The sequence below is a fragment of the Emys orbicularis genome, chromosome 13, assembly GCF_028017835.1.
Source record: "Emys orbicularis isolate rEmyOrb1 chromosome 13, rEmyOrb1.hap1, whole genome shotgun sequence".
Lineage (NCBI taxonomy): Eukaryota > Metazoa > Chordata > Testudines > Emydidae > Emys > Emys orbicularis.
This window is the reverse complement of record NC_088695.1, coordinates 14432219-14457674: the sequence shown is the minus strand read 5'-3', so window position 1 is coordinate 14457674 and position 25456 is coordinate 14432219. Positions and strand designations below refer to the sequence as shown.

Below are 25456 nucleotides of genomic sequence, written 5' to 3'. Positions count from 1 at the left end.
GATCTTCAGCTGGCATAAATTGGCCATAGCTCCCCTGAAGTCAGTGGGTCAGATTAAAGAGATATGGAGAGAGAGGAAAGGGAGAAATGTGTGAATGAGCATTGGGCTGTAGAGTCAGTGAACTCACTCTGGATTTAGGAGACCCAAGATCCAGTCCCCTGTGCTCCAGTGACATTTGTACAACTGGGAATCTGGCCCGCTGACTTCAATCGAGACACACTGATTTAGACCAACTGAGGTTTTCTCCCAACGTGTCCATCAGTTACCTGAGCTGAGAATTTCCCAAATACAAGGTATCCACAGTTCTATGCTCTCTGATGTAAAAATATGTAATTTAATTTATTTCAGATCATCAACATTACATGAGAAACTTCAATTTCCCCAACATTTTTCCTAGACCTGTTTTCACCTCCTTGTTTTTCAGGCTGTAGATGATGGGGTTTAACATGGGGGTCAAAATGCTGTACTGAATGGAGAATATTTCAACCAGCACCACAGAGGAGACTGAGCTGGGTTTGGTGTACTGGAGAAAACCTGTCAGGTAGAATAAGCCAACCACAATAAGGTGGGAGCTGCAGGTGGAGAAGGCTTTTTGCCTGCCCTCCACAAAGCGTATCCTCAGAATGGTGGAGATGATGTGAATGTAGGAGATCAGGGAGAAAAGAAAGGAGCTTGATCCAAGTATGACAGTAGAAGTAAGAAGCACCAATTGATTGGTGAAGGTGTCAGTGCAGGACAGTTGTAATAGAGGAGGGAGCTCACAGCTGAAATGGCTGATTTGACTGGGCCCACAAAAATGCAACTTGAAGGTAAAAACAGTGTTAAGCAGGGCATGGAAGAAGCCTATTGCCCATGCACCACTCACCAGCTGAACACAGATCCTTGTGCTCATTCTCTCCATGTAACGCAATGTGTCACAGATGGCAGCATAGCGGTCATAAGCCATCACTGAGAGAATGAAAGCTTCAGTAACAGCTAAGAGGAAAAAGAAGAACATCTGGGTAATACAGCCATTGACAGAAATAGTTTTGTGCTCTGCGAGTAAGTCCATCAGCGTATTAGGTACCGTGGCTGAGGAATAGCAGATATCAACAAAGGATAAATGGAAGAGTAAAAAGTACATAGGGATGTGAAGGTGAGAATCAGCTCTTATCACCACCATGATCACTATGTTACCAGCCAGAGTGATTAGGTAAATAACTAAAGACACCAAGAAGAGGAAAATCTGCATCTGTGGGTCACTGGAAAGTCCCAGGAGAATAAATTCGGTCACCGTGGTTTGATTTTCCATTAATATTTTTTCAGCAAATCTAGGACCTATAAGACAAATAAATAAACAAATAAAATTAACTCAGATCGTAAAAGTGAATTGAACTGTCATCTAGAGGTCATCTCTTCAGTAGGATGAATATAAAGAGAGCCCTATTCTATCATGTAAAATATTTTTTTTTTTAAATACAGAAGATTTAGAATAGCAACAGTGATAAGATGGATGGAATTTGTGTGTTCTACAGTGACAAAATGGGCCAGATACACAACAGGACTTAGATCTCTAATTGCCACTTTAAGCACCTAAATCACAGAATCAGGCCCCACAGGTATTCACAAAATCCCCGCCCAGCTGGGACTATGGGACAGTCTGATGCGGGTCTTGCTTAGCCTCTCCTGTTGAATCTGTTCCACTGTGGTTAAATAATTAAAGAGGCATTGGAGAAATGGGATTGGATACTGGATCTCCTGCATCCAGAGTGAGGGCCCTAACCACCAGTCATTCGCTTGCTGGCCTAATAACTCTTTAATCTATCCCTCTAACATCAGCAGAGATACAGCTGTTTTTACTCCAGCTGGGGATCTGGCCCCTTTACTCCAGTGCAGCTATGGCTGACTCACACCCCCTGGGGATCTGGCCAATTCTATAAGTACCTCTTTGGCTATTACATTTTATAATTTTTGTAGAGCAGTGGATTTTGGCCTTTTTTCATTTGCAGACCCCTAAATTTTTTTGAAGGGATATGCAGACCCCTTTAAAAATCTTAGGCATGGTCTACGAACCCCTAGGGTCAGTGGACCACAGGTTCAAAACCACTGTTGTAGAGTATTTAATATCTATAGCATATTATTGGATTCATCTGTATTAAAATATCTAGGATTTCTATAATAATAAAATAATAATAGTAATAAACCCCCGAGACCTAGAAATACTGGTTTGGGCATAGGCTGACAATCCAATCAAATACAGAGAATACAGGCAAATTGATCAATATTACAAATGACATAAAGAGGGCCTCAGAAGAGCTTAGCTGTATGACAGGCTCCTCCATTGCCAAGGTGTGTGTGTGGAAGTGGGTAACCCCAGGTTGATACCATGCAACTGTCCAAACAATTCAAGAAAACCAGAGATAATTTTCAGCCAAAGAGTGAAAAGGACGCGTAGTGCAAACCACAAAGAGATTTAAGGTTGGATTTTGGCAAAACCAGAAGAGAGAGGCTGGAGGACATGAATGCTCCAAGACTTGAAGAAGAGAAACGACAACACCGAGAAAGGAATGACTGAGCATTGACTCACTGGACAACTGAGAGCTCAATAGCAAAGAGGAGTTACTTACGCAAATGGAGACTGAAAGCATGAAAAGGGCGATTAGTCATGTTGACCCACATGCAAACATTTTAGTAGAAGCAATGACACAGGATCAACAGTAGTGTGGCACAAGGGGTGATCAACGGGAATCAAAGAGATAGGGAAAAATTTGACATCCAAAGAAGATAGCTGCTAGTGATGCAACAAGGATTAAATAGCAATCAAGACAAGGACAGGACATCCGACAGTGTGCTAGAGGGAAAGGTCTGCTATCTGTGGAGGAAGAAGTTGATCATCAAGAATACAACATCGAAACATATTAAAAGTGAGACTGAGAAAAAGATCTGGTGGTGATAACAAGCAATGACACAGAGAGCATCCCAACCCAAGAAATCACGAAAGGTAGTAGAAAGGAAATCCCCACAGAAAGACTCCAAAAATTTTACACAGAAATGAGTGCATGGACAGTGATGGAGAGAGATGAAACCTATTAGGGATAGAAGATGAATAAACTGATGGCTTCTAGAAAGATATTGCAAAAGAGAGACAGAGAGCCTCAATATGAGTGCACAAGAGGAGTCCTTAAGGATTATTTACATAGAAGTAAGGTCAACCAACAGAACTGCTCCCTGAACTGCAGAATGTGTTCTGAAAAGGAGGAGACTGTGGAGCGCCTGCTGAGCCTGGCTAAGAGAGAACAGACTCATGAGGCCACCAAGTTCCTGCACTGGAGTCTCTGTAGAAGTACAGTTTTAAATGAATTGTGTGTTATTACAACCACCAAATCAAAAGCGCTCTAGAGAATGAAGAGGCTAAGATTTTATGGGATCTGGCAATTGTCACAGACTGAGCAGTGAAGAAAAACAGGCCAAATGTTAATAGATATCGCCATACCAGCAGAAAGTATCATAAGAAAGAAACAAGAAGACAAGATAGCAAAGTATGAAGAACACTTCCACAGAGTAGATTGATTATGGAAAAGTAGAACACAGATGATCCCAGCGATTATTGGAATACTTAGCCCTGGTCTACACTGGGGGAGGGGAATAGATCTGTGTTACTTAAGATGTACTTAGATCGACTTACCGTGGTGTCTTCACTATGGTGAGTCAACTGCTGCTGCTCCCCCGTCGACTCTGCCTGCGCCTCTTGTGCCGCTGGAGTATAGGAGTTGATGGGAAAGGGCTAGACTAGACGCGATAAATCGATCCTCGCTGGATTGATCGCTGCCTGCTGATCCAGTGGGTAGTGTAGACATACCCTTAGAGTGATTCCTAAGGGTATGATTGAGCATCTGAAGAACAAGTGAGGAGTACAAGACACTATGGTCAGTGACTTCCAGCAGACAGCACTCTCAGACACTGCGAGAATGTTAAAGAAAGTCAAAGGAAAATGAGAGCATTTGAGCATCTAAAATGTAGGAATTGTGCAGAGGATTTAACAAAACTCCTGACTACCCAAACCTACAGAGTCGGTGCAGGGCAGGATTCATTGGTGACTCATGAGGATACATTTTAGACAGTAACTTCCCCCTTTTTATGTTTATTGATCTTGTATGTTGTGAAAGCTATTTGTTTAAAAAAATCCCCCCTATGTAATACTGAGGGACAGTAATAATGATCATAATGAATGAATGTGCCCAGCTAAAACTCTCTAGGCACGATGACATGATTTTAAAAGGAGAGATCTGATGGTAAGTTAATGGGAGTTTTGTTCCTAAGTCACTTAAACTCAACCCAATGGGATTTTTTACTCAGGATCTTGCACATCTGAATATCAGGCTGTTCCTGCATAAGAGAATCAAATCTATGTTTATCTCATATGTATCCCAGAGAGAAAATAAATCTTTTTCCAATTATCAGCTCATCAGACAAAGGCCCGAGAAAAGAGATGGACCTTGCCTGAATGGTAAGAAAACACTGTGCACAGTGAAAACAAAACAAAGCTAAGTGTTTTCTCTAGAGAATGCCCTGCCCCTAATCTACTCACCCCCCAACACACAGACTCCAAAAGTAGAAATGACTGTTATCCTGCACCAGCTGATCTCAGTTTTCTCAGTGCTGCCTCGAGAAACAGAGAGAGAGAGAGAGAGAGAGGGAGAGATGGCTGGGTTGCCAGTCATGATCCCTATGCTGCTACTGACTCTGTGTGAGCCGACTGCTGCATCCAGGCAGAAATCAAAGGGACTCTGCAGAGAGACCCACCCCTCGAAAGGGGGGGGGGGAAGGGGGAACAACTTGGTCCTTTGAAAGTAAAAGGAAAATAAAAGATGATAATCAAGAAAAACATGAATCAAGTCACCTGCCTTTTTAATGTGGATCATAAATATGGTCAGATCATTCTGACCTGTGATTTTCTCTTTTTGTTTTCTTAGTCTATCAACTTATTGATTTGTCTGTCTAATCTCTCTCTCTCTCCCTCTGGGAAACAGCATCTAGGACGTCAAATATTTTTTTTTTACCAGGAGCAGTGAGACCCTTCAAGGTATGTAGGGTTATCAGTGGGAGTGGAACAAAGACCCTTTCCTTAGCAGATTCCAAGACGAAGAGCTGATTTCTTTGAGAGCTGTTTAAATGCTGTCTTGTTCCCCCTGGAACAAGGTCCCTGAAGTTCACTCTCTGTGACAAGCTACCAAGAACAATGCGTTGGGTCAGCCCTTAAGCAACGGTGTATAGTTCATAAGAATGAGGGTACTGAGGCTTAGATTATGAAAAGAGCCCAAGTGATTTAGGTTTCTAACCTCAGGGACAGTCACTTAAAAAGGCATGTATTTAGGCTCAGACTCTCCAAAGTAGGCTAAGGAGTTAGACATTCAAATAGAAAATCATTTCATCTCCCTAGACTCCTTTGGAGATGATAGCCATAATGCATAATTACACAAGAGGGCAGTGGAGGTGAAAGCATGGGAATTGGCCAGCCATCCTTAAACATCACCAATAGATGGATACACAGGTTAAGGAATGAGAAAGGAGCAAATAGACTGTAAGATGGCAGGAAAGAATAGGAGATGAGACAAAGGAAAAGCTATATTGTATAGAGCTGGGCAAAATTTTTCAGACAAACATCTGAATCGCCGAAAAATGCTGTTTTGATTGATCTGATACATTTGTGAATTTGAAACAAGCTTGCCAAATAGTTTCATCCAAGTCAAAGGGGGAAAAAAGGCTAAATTCACAAAGACCCTCATTGACTTCCAGTACCTTAAAACCGTTGTTAGGGAACTCATCACCTGGCACATGGGAGAAACTCGTTCACGACCCACCTCTGTCTGTTGTGGAGCAGAGATTTGAAGTTTGGTTTCCCCTGTTTCAGGAAAGTGCTTTAATCTCTGGGCTATAAAGTAGTTTGGGGCAGGGCTTTCTCAGTCTCTCCTCTTGAAGCTGTTCGCTTGTATAAATCAGCAGCACCTCAGCATCAGCAGATACACATGGCTATAATGCAGCCATGGCAGCATATAGAATTGGTTTCCATCTTAAATGCTTCCTTGCAAGTCTTCTTCCTTCCACAAGAGTCAGTATGGGAGGATTAAGGTTTCTTTAATCACACAAAATTGCATCTTCCAATCTTCTTCTTAGTCAGCCTCGTGCTCTATTTCCTTTGACCCCAGATATAAAAAGCTTCAGTAAAAGCATAACAACTTCTGGGAGTTGAACATGACTCCACCATTGCAGTCATCTTCTCAACTGATGCCAGACTGCAACTTGCTGGGATCATCTAAGTATCTCCTCATTTGTGACAAATCAAACAAATGAAAGTTAAGAATATGCTGTAACTTTTGACACTGAAAACTATTTAGTTTCCTCTCCTGAACTGTGTTTAATGGATATGTTTCTTCTGCATATAAGAGAGATGTCATCACAACAACATGTAACACTTGTTTCTTAGTTGTCACATAGACATCCTGCTACCCAAGCAGAGGTCTTTGAATGACGCTGAAATGCCACTGACACAAGACCCATCAGACCAGTGACTTCTTCAGATATAGAACCTCCTGCCATCATCTGACTACTCAGATACATAAAACTATTCACCCATTCATTGTTGTTGCCATTTACATGCTCTGTCGGCAGGTCACGAATAACCCTGGGCAAAAGAAATTGCCCATCCAAATTATTTGTCAAAGCATTCAGTGAAATCAGGATGAGTTCACAAATAACTCAAGGGCGCAAAACAAGGCCAACATTCGCAGCTAACGTTTGACTGACTAATAAAACCACTGACATGGGTCTATGCCTTTTTCAAGAGATCAGAAACTGCCCCCTACATTTTGAACATTTCCTGATGTGAATAGTATACATTTTTATTAATTGTATAATATGCTAATGGAACAATAAATGACAGACAGAGAGGCATAAAGAGAAATAATGCTGATAGTCTATCATGATGTAACACATCTCTCTCTGACAATTTGGACTACTTTTATTAGTGAAAAAGAAAAGCTTTCAAACAACCCAGAGTTCTTTTTCAGATCACTGTTCAATGGTAGAACCTCCTCTGTGGGGCAGAGACTCCATATCTTGTGGATATGAAGTGAGCCAGCACCATATGGAAAATAAACCTGCATCAGAAGGACATTGTTTTCTCTAGGAAAGGGAGAAAGGGGCTGGGAGCCAGGAACCGGATGGAGATTCTCAGGGTCTGCTGAGTGGGGTTTGCTCCTTACACGGGGCTGACTGTGCAATAATTGGTAAAGTTCAGGACAACTGCACCTGTGTTCCCCCTCTATGGTCCAGTGAGGCCACCCAGTCTCAGGTGTCCTGCTCCCCAGTCATTACCTCTCTTGGTTGGAGACCTGCATCGTTCTTCCTTCTGACAGGGGTATTCCCAGGCTGACCAGTTACCTGCCTTCACTGTGTTAATCCAAGCAAAAGATAATCTGCCTAACAGACCAGCTTCACTTCTTTTCTCATAGACACTACACAGTGTAATTGCTATGTTTCTAAGTTACCACAGAGCTCTTTCTAAGCAAGCATATTTTAGTCTTAAGGAAAATCACTATATAGAAAAATATATTAAAAACAATAAAAGCTTAGCAGAGATCACCCCAACTGCATTGTGGGCTTTGGTAAGAGCTGTCCTTCAACCCCCACTCAAGGATTTTCCTGTGGATTCATGTTCTTCACACCGTCACCTCAGAACAAGAACAATGCCTGACTCTGAGGGTGCCTCATTTACTCAGTTTGTCTCTTTGAAGAGACCTTACATATGTAATCAGCCAGACAATCTCTGCTCAAAGTGCAGCTTCAAAAGAAGGGTTTCCAGGTGAGTCATTTGCACAGGGCCAGCCCTAGACCAAATGGCACCCCAGGCAAGAAGCGTCTTTGGAGCCCCCCCTCTATTTGTTAAATGATTGAATACCTTATTTTTTAATGGCATTTGTAGCACATTTCATGACTTTGGTGCATGATTTGCATGCATGATTTATTCCTGTCATATAAGAAGATAAATTTGCACACTAGGATTTGTAAATCTGTATGTTGTCACTAACAACAAAAACAGCACCCCGAGGCCGACGCCCCACAAGCCCTGGGTTGCCTCCCCTAAATCAAGGCCTGCATTTGCATTCCCTTCCCCCTCCCCCACAAAATGTCCTAGGACATCCACTTTACTCGTATTGTCCCCAGTAGTCTTTTGAAGTTCCTAATAGCTCCCAGAGGTTTTATTATTCATGACTTCTCCTAAAGAATCTGCATGCAGTCCTACAACAGCACATAAACATTTGCATTTTTAATACAACAAACTCCAAATAGGTAAATCTTAATTCAGTAGGTTTTTCCAGGATATTACAGGATATTGCCATTTCTGTCACAACGACAATCTTGCAATATAGTGTCTGAACCTCTAGTGGCACGTACTCAACTCAAATCTTCTTCTAGCCTTCTTCTAATTTATATAGGGTTGGGTGTTCAAGTTCTTCTTATACATTCTAGTCTGTCTTGTATATATTTTCTCTGAAGTCCAGAAGCTAACCAAATCCTTTACTATGATATAAATTATAATAAATAAATAAAGTGAGATATCCCATCTCCTAGAACTGGAAGAGACCTTGAAAGGTCATTGAGTCCAGCCCCCTGCCTTCACTAGCAGGACTAAGTACTGGTTTTGCCCCAGATCCCTAAGTGGCCCCCTCAATGATTGAACATACAACCCTGGGTTTAGCAGGCCAATGCTCAAACCACTGAGCTATCCCTCCCCCCATCCATCCAGCCATCTAATTTGGGGTCTTCTGACCCTCCACTTCTAAATTTAACTCTCTCTTTCATATATGTTCTCCCGATTTTCTTTTTGCTTAGCAAAACCATCTAAACCTGGATTCCCTCTGGGTTTTTTTATAATTGGTACCACCTTCAAATTTCCCCTACTTTGTTTTTTCTGAACATGGTCCAGCTTGTAACTCCAACCACCCATCTTAAAATTTTCATTTCCACTGTATTCAAGATTTCCTCTTTTCTCTTCCTCAGTGCCCAGAATTCAGAGCCCTGCGAAAATGCAGATCTAATTACTGTCTTGTAGACCTTACTTTTCAATTTGGTTAACTTATTGAAAACTCAAATGTTCATATAAATATTCATATAGAGACCCATCATGGATAAGTCTATTCCAGTGCATATGATGAACACATGAATAATCATATTCCAGTTAAGTGTGACTATGTATCACTACCATGATTCTGAATCTCTCTGTAGGATTGAGATCACACACAATCTTGATTGGGCTCAATCCCTCAGGAAGAAGTCCTGTTAGCCTCCGCTGGAGACTTGAATGCAGACAGGCTGTAGGGATTCGACCATTTAGTCTAAACACTCAAGTGCATTCAATATCATGTCTCTAGAGAAGAAGAGTTGCACATAAACATAATAGATGTATGAAAAAGCCCATTCAACTATATTATACTTTCTTTTTTTCTTTCTATAGGATTTGCATAAGGTGAGGGTGTCTGTTTCATGAACCACTGTTGGGAGGGTGTTCTATGCTTAAATAAGACACAAAATTAAACTGTGGAACTCCTTGCAACAGGGAGACATAGAGACCAGAAATGTAGGAAGAATCAGAAAGGGATTGCAGTAGAAAAATAGCCAGAGCTATCATAATTCTTTATGATAAGATTTTTGGAAATGATATTAAATATCAAGCTTCAGGTCTTAAACTAAACTCTAACAATTAGAGACTCTGCTGTGGGGGCAGATTATCCCACATCTGTATACTGTCAGTGTTATTGAGTTTTCTTCTGAACAGCTGGTTCCGGTCACTGCCAGAAAGAGGAATCTAGACTAGATGGCAGGTCTGACTCAATATGGCAATTCTTATGTTTCCATGACACAGACAATGGCAGTACAAGAGGCGAGCAATTTTCTTCAGCATCTTCCTTTATCCAAAAATCTGAAAAGACTTCATGTGCATCACCGTATTTTCTATTAATTTAGATGGAATATATGGCCCAAAGGTGTTAACATAACCCAGTCACTGTCCAGCATTAAACTGTGTTAAACAAGCTTCAGAATTTGATATACAGAGAGCTCAGCCTACTTGTTACCATGGCAAACACACCATTAAACATCGGTTATAGCTTTTATTAAAGACACAGAAAAGAAGGTTAAACAATTGAAGCCTTTGAAAAGCAAAGTGTTAAATAAGGCTTTTATTTTAACAACATCCGTTATGCCCCTCCACTTTAGCTGAAGCAAGTTTTTGGAAGGAAAAAACAACCAAAAACCTTGTTTGACAGACTTTTAGATGGCATTAAAATTGGTAATAACTGCTCTTTTGGGGAAAAGAGAAGAAATTAGTAGGGCTGGGCAGAAGCTATTTTTGCTGTTCTTGTTAAATTCCAATCCCGTTTCCTAGAAATCAAAACAAGAGAAACACACACACAAGGGGAAAGAAAGGAACAGCAAAGGGAGAAAACACAATTTCAGTCTCTGGGGTTGTCATAACTGTAAAGGGAAGGGTAACAGCTCTCCTGTGTACAGTACTATAAAATCCCTCCTGGCCAGAGACTCCAAAATCCTTTTACCTGTAAAGGGTTAAGAAGCTCAGGTAACCTGGCTGACACCTGACCCAAAGGACCAATAAGGGGACAAGATACTTTCAAATCTTGTGTGGGGGGGGGAGGCTTTTGTTTGTGCTCTTTGTTTTGGGGGTTGTTCGCTCTTGGGACTAAGAGGGACCAGACCTCAATCCAGGCTCTCCACATCTTTCTGAACAAGTCTCTCATATTTCAAACTTGTAAGTAAACAGCCAGGCAAGGCGTGTTAGTTTACCTTTGTTTTCTCAACTTGTAAATGTACCTTTTACTAGGGTGTTTACCTCTGTTTGCTGTAACTTTGAACCTAAGGCTAGAGGGGGGTCCTCTGAGCTCTTTAAGTTTGATTACCCTGTAAAGTTATTTTCCATCCTGATTTTACAGAGATGATTTTTACCTTTTTCTGTAATTAAAAGCCTTCTTTTTAAGAACCTGGTTGATTTTTCCTTGTTTTTAGATCCAAGGGGGTTGGATCTTGATCCACCAGGAGTTGGTGGGAGGAAGGAGGGGGGATGGTTAATTTCTCCTTGTTTTAAGATCCAAGGGGTTTGGATCTGTATTCACCAGGGAATTGGTGAAGAGTCTCTCAAGGCTACCCAGGGAAGGGAATTAGCTTTGGGAGTGGTGGCAGCGGACCAGATCTAAGCTGGTAGTTAAGCTTAGAAGTTTTCATGCAGGCCCCCACATTTGTACCCTAAAGTTCAGAGTGGGGAAGCAGTCTTGACAGGAGTTGACTCTCATTTGCAACCTCACGGCTGGAGAAACACAGGAACGGCCTACAGTCATTTTAGCCACTTAGAGACCTGGCAAACTTGTACCAGCATCCAGCTGTTTAGGGCATTACTTTCAGTGGCCTCTTTCTGGTCACAGGCTCACAGCAGTGCTCCTAAGTATACAGTCCTGCTAAGCCAGACTCTCATTGGACAGAAGGCAAAAGGGGAGGGATAGGAAAGAGAAGAAATAAAGTGGTGAAGGAAAAGGAGGCGGGGCGAAGGGGAGGAAGACAGAGCGAGAGCAAGTCTCACATCTCAGGCGGTGTTTGGGATTTAGCTGGAGGCAGTGATGGTGTCATCTTCCTCCCTCTCTCTGGACCAGTCTGGTCAAGACGTCTTTCAGGATTAGGATGAAGAAGTTCTGGGATCAGGGAAACGGTGGGGGTGTCAGCCATGATGGTGACGCTCACTCCAGTAGCCAATTTATCTACCCAAAGCCTCTTTCTTTAAGAACCCCAAAAGGGACTGCTGGGTGCAATAGCCCATCCCCTCATTACTTTGCTCACCAATTAAGCCTAGTTTAATACACTGATTTTTCGGTCTCACATGGTCTTAGTTATGAGGTATGATCTTAGCAGTCTGTGAGTTCTATCAGGAGACCTTTTCCTTTGGACTAATTCAGTTTCCCTTTCTCCCTCCCTTTAGTATCCTTTTCCATCACCATTTGCTATTAGAGGCTACTGTGACATCTGATGAACTGTCACATACTTTTTACAGTTGAGCTCACAATGAGGGTAATTTTGTTGGCCAAATTATTACAAGATATATTAAAAACAACAGTCCATCTGTGAGGTTCTTTTCCTCAAATTACAGAAGGTTATTACCATCAATCATCTAAGCATCAACAAAATATTACTCTCTGTGCTTAAGATGAAATTAAAGAGTGTCTATGACCCAGAGAGCTTAAATATAATAGTCTGAGACACTGGAGAAACCATTTCTTTATATATATATATATATAATCTGGCTTGGGTAATACAGGAGGTCAGTCTAGGAGATCACACTGGTCCCTTCTGGCCTTTGAATCTCTGAAATCAATTCCTTGTTATATGTGGTAGTGTACAAATATTAGAGATGATATCGAAATTTCCATCACACAGGAAGCGCCATATTTTGACATTTCGTTTAATCCCATCAGAGGCCAAAAAGATTAAATGTCAACATTTTCATGAGATGAAAAATTATAAAAGGTTTGGATGCAGAAATGTCGAAATATTTCATTTTTAAATTTGATTGTAACAAAACATTTCCTCTTGAAATTTCCATTTCAAATGAAAACATTCATGTTCAATGAATATTTGTATTTACAATGAGCTTGAGATGACTCATTTTATTGACAATTTAAGTGAAAATAGCAATTCAAAATGCATGTTTTCATTTCAGTTGTACCTTTCGAAACAAAAAATTACGTTTCATTTTGAGACGTCAAATTGAAATGGAAACTCCCCCCCCCCAACAAAAAAATAATGAAATATTTTTCTTCAAAATTCAGATTTTCACACAGAAAATTTCGATCTTGATGTAATAACACTTTCAGATTTTGTTTTCCAAACATGGGAACAAATTTGACCAGAACTAACAAACATAGAAGTGGTCATCATTCCTGTTCTAAAGAAATTACAGGTCTGTCACATCTTAGGCACATTTAACATGTGCTATTTCAGCTTTACGCGGTCGGCAAAAAAAAAAAAAAAAGAGAAAAATAACAATTTAAATACTGTTTCTGTAGTGCGGGCGATTCCATTCGCCATTACACTCAATGTAATTTTGACTATACGCAATTTTCGCTTTAGGCGCAGACTGCGGAACGTAACCCCAGCGTAAGATGAGACAGTCCAACAGAGTGACGCTTAGTAGGCAGGACACTCTGCAAAAGCAAGAGGGGACAGTAATTAAATCATGCTATTTTCTATTCAATGAGCTGGTTGCAAAAGTTGTGAATGTTAATGACAAAGAGGGACATGATTTTATTTTCATGAAAATATTCCCATTTTCAACCAGCTCTATTCATTTTTTGTGAAGAATGGGCACATGGATAATTGTGTGATTCAAGGCAGAGACAGGTATGGAAGCGATCAGGCTTCAATATCCTTCTCCGCACCGAGTTTCTGACTGACCTTGGGCATGTCACTGGACTACATTTTTCCGTCCAATAGAATTAGAGCACCTGACTCTTAATTTACCCGAGACCACATCTCTGTAAGTCCAACTTTGACAAAAGGTGGATTCTGAATCATAATTTTATTTGATGAGGCAAGAGCCTCAGCTGACATCTCAGTGTAGCCCTGTTTCTTTCAGTGGAATTATGTTGTTTTCCACCAGCTGCGGTGCTGCATCTATGCGTGAATTGCACTGGGGTGCATTTTGCCAGTACCACTTCCTATTATGTTTAGGATTTAAGTGGAAACTCAATGACACACAGGTCTTTCCAACTCAATGGTGAGTGAAATTTGAGGAATGCAAAATCACTTTAGAATATGAACAATAAGGGCCAGGTTCATGTAAATCCACATAGCACCATTAAATTAATGGAACTACGTGGATTCACACCCAAACTTAGATTCACAAGGGGACGTAGCTGTTCTAATGCTGAGCATTGCAGTCAGTAAGTTTTAGGTGATTTTTTATAATCACTTGGTTTCCAGAGCCTGAGTTGGGTAGCCAGGCTCCCCACACAGTGAAAAGGGAGACAAAGGCACCTAAGAATGGGATTAAAAAATGCCAACATGACAGATGGTTCCTCAGCCAATGGGAAAGGCCAAGAAGAGGGTTGTGTTCTAAACCCTGAAGCTATCACAGGAGTTCAGTCCCTATCTCCTCTGGGGAAAGGCACCTCCTTTGACTTGGGATTCTCAGCTGGGAAGCCTCTAACCCCACCAAAGTTGGGAATAAACCCCGGTGAGAGAGGGGAGAGAAGAAGAAGGAATTAGGTGGAGTAAACCCCTCAAATTATATCCCAGCAGAAAGGGATATAGTAGACCCTCTTCAAGTGCCTGATAAGGAGAACAATTTTTAAAAGGGATCTGCTTCCTCCCATGTGGGTTCCCTAACCACTGTGATATGGGATACCTGATATGTGTCTCTCTCAATCTCTCCTAATAGAGCCATAATTCCTTTGTGCACCTTGGCCCAGCTGGGGATCACACTACTTATTAATTATTATTATTATTGGAGACAGATACATTAATAGGGATGAATCCTATAAGACACTACAGATATTAAATAGAGTTTTCAACAAAATACAGAACTACAGAATGCAATAGACAAAGATATCATTTTCATAGAACTGGCCAGATCCTCAAGTGGTAAAAATTGGCCGTAGATCCATTGATGTCAGCGGGTCAGACTGAAAGAGCTATTGGCCCAAAGAGAGAGAGAGAACCAGAGCATGAATGGCTTTAGATCCTGGTGCTTCTAGCACGCACCCTACATGGAGACCCAGGATCCCGTCCCCTTTGCTCCAGTGTCGCTTCTTCCCAATGGGGATGTGGCCTGCTGAGTTCAATGGAGCCCCACTGATTTAGATCAGCTGAGGCTTTGGCCCAAACTGTCAGATACCTGAGCTGAGAATCTCCTAAACACACATTATCCACAGTTCTATGCTCTTTGTTTTTAAAAAAAAATAAGATGGACACTAGTTTAGAAATTTGAATTTCTGCAACATTTTCCCTACAGCTATTTTTACCTCCTTGTTTTTCAGGCTGTAGATGATGGGATTTAACATGGGGGTCAAGATGCTGTACTGGATCGAGAACATTTTGTCCAGAACCACAGAGGAGACTGAGCTGGGTTTTGTGTACTGGAAAAACGCTGTCAAGTACAACAAACCAACCACAATAAGGTGGGAGCTGCAGGTGGAGAAGGCTTTATGCCTGCCCTCCGCAGAGCGTATCCTCAGGATGGTGCAGATGATGTGAATGTAGGAGATCAGGGTGAGGAGGAAGGTGCTTGATCCAAGTATGACAGCAGAAGTAAGAAGCACGACTTGATTGGTGAGGGTCTCAGTGCAGGACAGTTGTAATAGAGGAGGGAGCTCACAGCTGAAATGGCTGATTTGATTGGGCCCACAGAAATGCAACTTGAAGGTAAAAACAGTGTTAAGCAGGGCATGTAAGAAACTTGTTGCCCATGCACCGCTCACCAGCTGAACACAGATCCCTGAGCTCATTGTGTCCATGTAACGCAATGGGTCACAGATGGCAGCATAGCGATCATAAGCCATCGCTGAGAGAATACAAATTTCAGTAGCAGCTAGCAGAAAAAAGAAGAACATCTGTGCAATGCAGCTATTGACAGAAATGGTTTTGTGCTCTGATAGGAAATGCACCAACATCTTAGGGACAATGGCTGAGGAATAGCAGATATCAACAAAGGATAAATGAGACAGGAAGAAGTACATTGGGGTGTGAAGATGATGATCAGCCATTATCACCAGCATGATCATCATGTTTGCCAAAAGCGTGATTAGGTAGACAACTAAAAACACCAGGAAGAGGAAACTCTGCATCTGTGGGTCATTGGAAAGTCCCAGGAGTAAAAATTCAGTCACTTCAGTTTGATTTCCCATTGATCCTTACTCAAGAAAACTGACCTGTGAGACTGGAAAAAATAAAATTAACACAAGTAAATTGAAATGGCATGTGGAGATCATCTGATCAATAGAATGAATGCAGAATAGGAATTTGGCACCAAACTACCACCTTTGTTGCCTAAATCCCAGGCTCAGGCCCCACTGGTATTCACAGAAACTCCGCTCAGCTGTTATATTGGGACAGTCTAGGGTGACCAGACGAAAATGTGAAAAATCAGGATGGGATGGGGGGTAATAGGAGCCTATATTAGAAAGTCCCAAAAATCGGGTCTGTCGCTATAAAATTGGGGCATGTGGTCACCTAGGACAGTTGGACATAGGGCTCCCTCATTATCTCGTATTGAAGCTGTTTCACAGTAGTTAAATAATAAAAAAATCTTTGGAGCAGAGGGACTGGATACTCTGCCTCCTGCATCTGGAGGTGAGTGCCCTAACCACCAGGATATAGAGTCAACCCTTGCTGTCTCTCTCTGCCCTAATATCTCTTTCATCTGTCCCATTAACTTCAATAGAGCTACAGCTGATTTACACCAGCTGGAGATTTGGCACATTGGTGCCTATGGAGCTATGGCTGATGCACACCAGCATGGGATCTGGCCAATTCTATAAATACTCTACAAAAACTACAGAATGTAATATCTGTAGTATCTTATTGGATTGATCCCTATTAAAATCCCTAAAATTCTAGAAGAAAAGGAAGAAACCTCTGAGGCCTAGAAATTCTGGTTTCCCACGGGTAAAGCCTGTCAACCCAAACCAGTATGGAGAATATGGCATGCATAATATTATTGATTACCTCTAAAATGGGCCTCAGAAGACCTTATCTGTATGACAGCCTCCTCCCCAGCAGAGTGTTTTGTGTGGAGGTGGGCAACCTCATGTATCATGCAACTGTCCAAACAACCAGAGATCATTTGTGACAACAAAGTGAAAAGGACTCATCTTATAAACCAAGAAGTGATCCAAGCTTTTCTTTTGGCAAAACCAAAAGAGAGAGCCTGGAGTAAACAAATGCTCCAACACTGGAAGGAGAGAAATGACAACACCAAGAAAGAAATGACTGGGCATAGACGTACTGCACAACTGCGAGCTTTATTCCAAAGAGGAGAATTGACACAAATGGAGATTGAAAGCCTGAAAAGGGAGATTAGTCATGTAGAACTATGTACAAACATTTTGGTAGGAGCACTGACATAGGATAAACAGAAGCCAGAAATGGAAGAAAATTTGAGGACAAATGAAAGAGCGAAAGAGCACCTGAAGAAAGTAAAGAAAATATGAAGGATTTGTTGATCGAGATCATGCAGAGCCTAAGAGACATTGAGCCCTACCAACTGTGAAATTTGTAGACCATCACGCACTGGATGATATAATGCAAGCACTTAATGAAGTGGTCAAGGAAACTGGAGAAAAAACCAACAACGATTACCAGTACAATTATATAATTTATGCTACAGTTACAGTAGCAGCTCTTTGGTTTAACATCAAGCCATCTGAACATATGGACCATTGGAAAACTTCCTATCTTCAAGAACCTCCATGGAAATGAAGGTTAAAACAGAAAAGTATGCTTTTTCATTGAGATACCAGCCTACTGGATGAATATGAGAAAAATCGTTTGAAGAGAAAAAAGCAGCAAACAGCCTTGGAGATGAAATATCAGCTGAATGAAAGGATGTGAGAGTTATGACGGAACAATGTAAAGAGAAGCTGATCACTTAGTGTCATGGACTTGAAAGATTTCAGCACAAAGTTATTAGTATCAAGAGAACAGTCACTTCACCAGAGACCATTGGAGATTCTTTCATCTGATTGATATTAAAAAAAAGAATAGGCAAAAATAGAGAGCCAATAAATGACGATGAAGAGTTGCACTGCTTCTGGAAAGAAATCTGGTCTGAGACTGTACAACATGAGCAAAGAGCGAACTGGATTAGAAATTAAAGAAAAAGTTTACAAAACACAGCACAGAGGAATACACAGAAAGACCAAAGAAAGAAATGAGGTACTGAGATAAATGAAAAATTGGAAATCACCCGGACCAGATGGGATGCCTGGATAATGGCTGAAACGCCTTACAACACTCCATGATTGTTTATTTGAACAACTTAATAAATGTTTGAAGAATGGATTTCGAAGATGGATGGTGACAGGGACAAAGAAATAAAGAAAGAATGAAAGAAAGAAGACATCCTATGACTTATAGACTGACCACATGCTTACCAACTATAAGAAAACTTCTAACAATAATTCTGGCAAAGAAGATCTGGATAGTGCTAGCTCACAATGGAATGCTGGTTCCTGAGCAAAAAAGCAGTACAGTAGACATGAAAGGAACAAAACGCCACCTTTGGCTAAACAGGAGGATCACAGAAGATTGAAAACAAAGAAAGTCTACCCACACAATGGCTAACTTTTTTCTACCAGAGAGCATCCAACAGTGTCTCCCAATCAAGGATCACTGAGACACTGAAAATGTCCAAGGTTCATCCACAGATCATTTCCTTTCAGCAGCAATCTATATTTAACTGGAGCACTAGACTCTACCTGGAAGGGACTCATTGATGAGGTTCAAATTAAAAGAGAAATATTTCAAGGGGATTCCTTAGCACCAGTGCTGTTTGTGGTAACCATGCTGCCACTGACATGGATGCTTGTTGAGATAACCACAATTGACCATGTCAGCGAAGAGCAACAACCAGTTAATTTGTTCAGCATGAGCAATCTGAAACTACATGAACAGTCACAAAAAGGAGCTACAGAGATTGATGATGTGTGGAAAAGTTTGGTGAAGATATAAAGCTATCCGTTGGCTTGGCTAACTGTGTGTCAGCATCTGTAAAAATGGCCAGACTGGTACAATCTGATGACATACAAGTTAATGAAGGAACTATCCATGATATCTCAGCATGACCCCTACAAAAATCTTGGAATCAGGGAACTGTCAGAGCTACAAAATAAGAAACTGAAAGAAAAATTGAGGAAAGAATATTACAGATGTACAATAACTGCTCTATGGACAAAACTGAAGTCTAAGAATTTGATCTGAGCCATTAATATGTGGGGGGATGCCAGCAGTACAGAATATTGCTGGAGTGATAAAGTGGAATCAAGAGGAGAAGAAAAAAATGGCATCCAAAGAAGACAATTGGAATCTAATACTCTATGCATCACCAGCAGCTAAGTCATGGACAGGATGTACATTCCATGATGCGATAAAGGAAAACCTCTGCTATCTGTGGAGGAAGCAATAGATAATGAACACTATAATGTCAAAATATATGAGGAGTTAACCAGAATAAAGATCATCCAGTCACAATAACAAGTAATGACTGAGCTGCATCCAAGCCCAAGAAAGCATGAAAGAAAGGAGAAAGCAAACTGCCAAAAAAGATTTGAAAGATTTACACAGAGATCAATGCACGGACATGGGTGGAGAGAGATCCAACCTATTGGTGATAGAAGATTAACAAACTCATGACTTGTAGAAGGATCCCTCAAAAAAGAGGCAGAGCCTCATTATGAGTGGATAAGAAAAATCCTTATGGGGCTTAATTATGTAAAAAGTAAAATTGACTGAAAACTGCCTCCCGAGCAGCAGAATGTGTTCTAAAAAGGAAGAGATGGTGTTGAGCAACTGCTAGAGCCTATCTGGGAGAGAATATATGAACAGACACTCTGCATTTGCCAGGTGTCTGCACTGGAGCCTCTGTACAAATCCATACTTGCCACAAACTGTGCTATTACGAACACCAAGCTGAAAGCGCTCTAGAGAATGAAGAAGGTACGATTTATGGGATCTGGCAATTGTCACAGACTGAATGGTGCAGTCAAACAGGCCAGACATATTTGTAGAAAAAGACAGCAAATAAGCCCATGTTAATTGATGTTGCTGTGCCTGCAGACAAACAAAAAAACAAGGAGAGAGGATGGTGAAGTGTGAAGAATGCTGCCTTGAAGCTGAGCAATTATAGAAAACTAGAACACAATCCGTGCAGTTATTGGAGCTAGGGGTAAAACAGGACAGGACTGCAAGACATCGTGGTCAGTGACTTCCAGCAGAAACCGCTCTTCGGCACTGTGAGAATGTGAAGGAAAGACCAAGGAGAATGAATGAATTTGAGCATCTGAAATGCAGGAATTGTGTCGAATGTTTAATAAGACTCCTGATTAACCAAACCTACAGAGTCCGATCAGCCAGTATTTATAGGTGACACATGGGGATACATTTTAGACAGCAGCTTCCTCCTTTTGACTCAGTGTCCTGCAAGTCTGAATATCAGGCTCCTCATACATAAGAGACTCTGTCCTGCCCCCTTGGAAGTGAATGGCTATTTTGACATTGATTTTTAGTGGAAATGGGAATGAAGCCAGTGTTCTGTCCAACGCCAAATTGATGTTTCAACCCAAATGTCTGTCAGAGAGAAACAAAACCTTTTCCCCATTATCAGCTCATCAGACAAATGTCCAAGCAAAGAGATCTTGTATTAGAACCTGAATGTCACAGGCAGATTCTGTGCAAAGTGAACTCCAAAGCTAAGAGCCATCTCCAGAGAATGCCCTGCCCCCAACATCACCACCCCCAAACACAAACACTACTGCTATTATGCACCAACTGATCTAATTTGTCTCAGTGCTGTTGAGAGTGAGAGCTGGGTGATTCATATAGTAGCTGGGTTACCAGCCACGGCTCCTCTGCTGTAACTGACATTGTGAGCAGAGTGTTGCATCCAGGCAGAAGTCAACTGGACTCTGCAGAGAGACCCACCCCTAGATAAGTGGAGCAGAATCTGGTCCTTTGAAATTGAAAGATTCAAGTGAATAAGAATATGAATCAACTCACCTTCCTTTTAGAAGTGGATCATAAATATAGTGAGATCATTCTGACCTGTGATTTTCTCTGTTTTTAGTCTACCTACCTACTTATTGATTTGGCTATCTAGTCTGTCTATCTGCATCAGGAATAAAACATCTCAAGACATCCAATAGGTCTATGGATGTGACTCTTGGACCCTTTACCCGGAGCAGTGAAACTACTCATGGTGTGTAAAGTTATCTGTGGGAGTGGACCAAAAAGGTTTTCCTGAACTGCCTCCAAGACTAAAAGCTGATTTCTTGAGAATGGTTTAAATGCTGGTTTGTTCCCCTTGGGACAAGATCCCTGAAGTTCACTCTCTGTAACAAGCTACCAGTAGCACTGGGCTGGGTCAGCACTCAAGCAATGCTCTGTAGTGCCTGAAAATAAGAGCAATGAGACTTGGCTTATCACAGGATTTAGGTACACAATCTCAGGAACAGGAAAAAAAATGTGTATTTAGGCTCCTATTTTCAAAACAGCCAAAAGGAGCTAGACATCCTAATACCAAATCATTTCATCTCCCCTACACTTCTTTGAAGCTCCTAGCCATAATATATAATTACCACAATATGACAACACAGGGATAGCCTTAAACTTCACTAATGGGAAAAAGGAGTAAATAGACTACATATGATTTTGATACTGTCTCACGTGACTCTCATAAACAAACTAGTGAAATACAACCTAGATGGAGCTACTATAAGGTGGGTGCATAACTGGTTGGAAAATCATTCCCTGAGTAGTGTCGGAGAATAACAGAGTTCTCACTTTTTGTTTGGGTACAGCAAGTCAGATACTTTATTTTACTCAAGCAATTGCATAGAGGGAGAGAGCTAAACAGGTCTCTCAACAGGTAAACAATTGCAGCAAGCATTTATACCTTTTGTTACAGACAATAATGAGCAACAGCTGCATTTTGTTTATACATAGGTCATTCTGATATCTTGTTTTTTCTCACTAATGTAGACTCTTAGTCTACATTCCATATTATCTACACATTATCTACACAAGGTCGCAACAACTTCTCACACAGTTCTTTCCCTCTTGCCTCACACATTCCTCGCTTCTACAAATCTCATGTTATTAGGATTACAGTTAGCCTGACTCTTGCTAACAAACTGTCATGCATTGCAATCCCCTTCCTGTCAGTTCTTTCTCTGCTTCCACAGTAGTTATCAGTGGTTCACAGTAATGCTGGAAGGGCATAATGAGTGGGGTCCCGCAGGGATCGGTTCTGGGTGTGGTTCTGTTCAATATCTTCATCAATGATATATATAATCGCATAGAGAATACACTTATAAAATTTGTGGATTGTACCAAGCTGGGAGGGGTTGCAAATGCTTTGGGGGATAGGATTATAATTGAAAATGATCTGGACAAACTGAAGAAGAGAGGACTGAGAGGGGACATGTTAACAGTTTTCAAGTACATAAAAGGTTGTTACAAGGAGGAGGGAGAAAAATTGCTCTCCTTAACATTTGAGGAAAGGATTAGACGCAATGGACTTAAATTGCAGCAAGGGCGGTTTAGGTTGGACATTAGGAAAAACTTCCTAACTGTCAGAGTCGTTAAGCACTGGAATATAATTGCCTAGGGATGTTGTAGAATCTCTATCTTTGGAGATTTTTAAGTGCAGGTTAGACAAACACCTGTCAAGGATGGTCTAAGTAATACTTAGCCCTGCCATAAGTGCAGGAGACTAGACTAGACAACCTCTCCATTTCATATAATATCAGGGTTGGAAGGGACCTCAGGAAGTCATCTAGTTTAATCCCTTGCTCAAAGCAGGGCCACCCCCCAGACAGGTTTTTGCCCCAAATCCATCCCCTCAAGAATTGAATTCACAACCCTGGATTTAGCACACCAATGCTCAAACCACTGAGCTAACCCTCCTTCCTAAGAAGTCACTGATGCAGTGCAGAACTGAACCCAGCTTATCTGTGTCCCAGTCTAGTGCCTTAACCACTGGCCTACAATCAGCAGCCCCAAGTCTATGATTCTATGATGGCAATAAATAAATGTTGAGACAAAGGAGGAGATAAATTGTAAGTTTATTCACCAAAAAGGAACTTTTGGTCAACTCAAAATTATTCATGATTTTAACACAAATTTTACTGAATGATTTCAGCCAAACAAATAAAGATTGTGCTAAATTCACAAAACAGCAGGAGGAAGCGGAGTACTTTGCGAACAGGGGCTGCTAACAGGGAGTTTCGCAAGGGAGTTCTCCAGGTGAAGGAGGAGCTAATACAGCATCTGTGGGGTAAGTGACTGTCTGTAGTGTGTGTTTGTTTGTGTTTGGGGGTTACTTGCTGTGTGCTGAGCTTGTGTTTGTTTGTTTGGTTGTTTGAGGGACCGTGTGCTCTGGCTGGCAGTTGGAGGCAGGTTTGAAAGCTCGAAGCCTCTGGTAATTGGCTGAGCCTTAATCAGTGGGCGGGGCATTCACTCAGGCCAGGGCTTTATAAAGCCGCGCACAAGCGACCAGGGAGCTTGCGACCAGGGGCTGCTAACAGGGAGTTTCGCAAGGGAGTTTAGAAGGGGAGTGGGAAGGGAGTGGGAGTCCCTCGCCACCCGTAACCCCATCCCCGTGGCCCCCCCCTAAAACCTATAAACCAAACCACATTCCAAAACTCCCTTCTGTAAACCACCCTTTCACTAACTAGGATACAATGCAGGCAGAAGCCCAGCAGCAGAGTGGGGGCTATCCAGTTTATTGCACCGACTGTTGCATGTATGATTACCTGCCCTGTGGGCGGGTGGCGTATGTGTGCAGTCGGTGCAAGGAGCTCCTGGCCCTCAGAGACCATGTACGGACTTTGGAGGCCAGGGTGGCGGAACTGGAGGAGCTGAGAGAGGCAGAGAGGTATGTTGATGAGGCTTTCCGGGACACTGTAGAATTGTCCCACCTCCGCTTAGACAGCACCTGTGCTGTTAAGGAGGAAGAAGGGCCCAGGGAAGTAGAGCAGTCAATGGGAGCAGAGGGAAACTTTCCCATAGTTGGGACCCTCCTTCCAGATGGTTCTGGGGTTGCCTCTCGCACTGAGGTTGCCTCTCCGGGGGAGGGAACTCCAGTTGCTAGGAAAAGGCAGGTGTTAGTAATGGGAGATTCGATTATTAGAAATGTAGATAGCTGGGTCTGTGATGACCGGGAGAACCGTATGGTGACTTGCCTGCCTGGTGCGAAGGTTGCGGATCTCTCGAGGCATCTAGATCAGTGTTTTTCAACCTTTTTTGGGGCAAAGGCACACTTGTTTCATGAAAAAAATCACGAGGCACACCACCATTAGAAAATGTTAAAAAATTTAACTCTGTGCCTATATTGACTATATATAAAGTAATTCTCTTGAATAGGAATCAAATAAACACAAAGAAAGTATTTTATAATTACTTTATTATGAAATAGTAAGTAAACAGAAATATGAAAAATTATAAAATACTTTATTCAGTGCGCAATATTTTTTTCCCACGGCACACCAGGCAACATCTCGCGGCACACTAGTGTGCCGCGGAACAGTGGTTGAAAAACACTGATCTAGATAGACTTATGTGTAGTGCTGGGGAGGAGCCGGTGGTCGTGGTACATGTAGGTACCAATGACATAGGGAAGGGTAGGAGAGATGTCCTGGAAGCCAAATTTAGGCTGCTAGGGAAGAGACTGAAATCCAGGACCTCTATGGTGGCATTTTCAGAAATGCTCCCAGTTCCACGCGCAGGGCCAGGTAGGCAGGCAGAGCTTCAGAGTCTCAATGCGTGGATGAGACGATGGTGTAGAGAGGAGGGGTTCACGTTCATTAGGAACTGGGGAAACTTCTGGGATGGGAGGAGCCTATACAGGAGAGATGGGCTCCACCTAAACCAAAGTGGAACCAGACTGCTGGCACTAAACATTAAAAAGGTTGTAGAGCAGTTTTTAAACTAGGAGATGGGGGAAAGCCGACTGCTGCAGAGGAGCGTGTGGATCGGACACAGACTTCTCTTAGGGGAGAGTCTGATGATAGAGAATCTCCAGGTTATAGTCAGGAGCAGAGGACTGAAAAGTATAATGTAAGGGCCGGATCAGATGATAAACAGCCACATAAAAAAGAATCTGGCACATCAGAAAAAGGCAGGCTAATAAACAGGGACAAGTTTTTAAAGTGCTTGTACACAAATGCTAGAAGTCTAAATAATAAGATGGGTGAACTAGAGTGCCTTGTGATAAAGGAGGATATAGATATAATAGGCATCACAGAAACCTGGTGGACTGAGAGCAATCAATGGGACACAATCATTCCGGGGTACAAAATATATCGGAAGGACAGAACAGGCCGCGCAGGGGGAGGAGTGGCACTATATGTTAAAGAAAGTGTAGATTCAAATGAAGTAAAAATCTTAAGCGAATCCACAGGTTCCATAGAGTCTCTATGGATAGAAATTTCATGCTCTAGTAAAAATATAACATTAGGGATCTATTATCGACCACCTGACCAGGACAGTAATAGTGATGATGAAATGCTAAGGGAAATTAGAGAGGCTATCAAAATTAAGAACCCAATAATAGTGGGGGATTTCAATTATCCCCATATTGACTGGGAACATTTCACTTCAGGACGAAATGCAGAGATAAAATTTCTCGATACTTTAAATGACTGCT

General features: G+C 41.7%; 2 protein-coding genes across 2 annotated transcripts; both read right to left on the bottom strand.

Annotated features, from left to right (window-relative positions):
* Positions 1-358: 358 nt before the first annotated feature.
* Positions 359-1291, bottom strand: LOC135887478 (olfactory receptor 5G9-like). Its single transcript, XM_065415223.1, has one exon. The coding sequence runs from the start codon at positions 1289-1291 to the stop codon at positions 359-361; it is 933 nt and encodes a 310-aa protein (XP_065271295.1).
* Positions 1292-15008: 13717 nt separating this feature from the next.
* Positions 15009-15941, bottom strand: LOC135887477 (olfactory receptor 5V1-like). Its single transcript, XM_065415222.1, has one exon. The coding sequence runs from the start codon at positions 15939-15941 to the stop codon at positions 15009-15011; it is 933 nt and encodes a 310-aa protein (XP_065271294.1).
* Positions 15942-25456: the final 9515 nt, after the last annotated feature.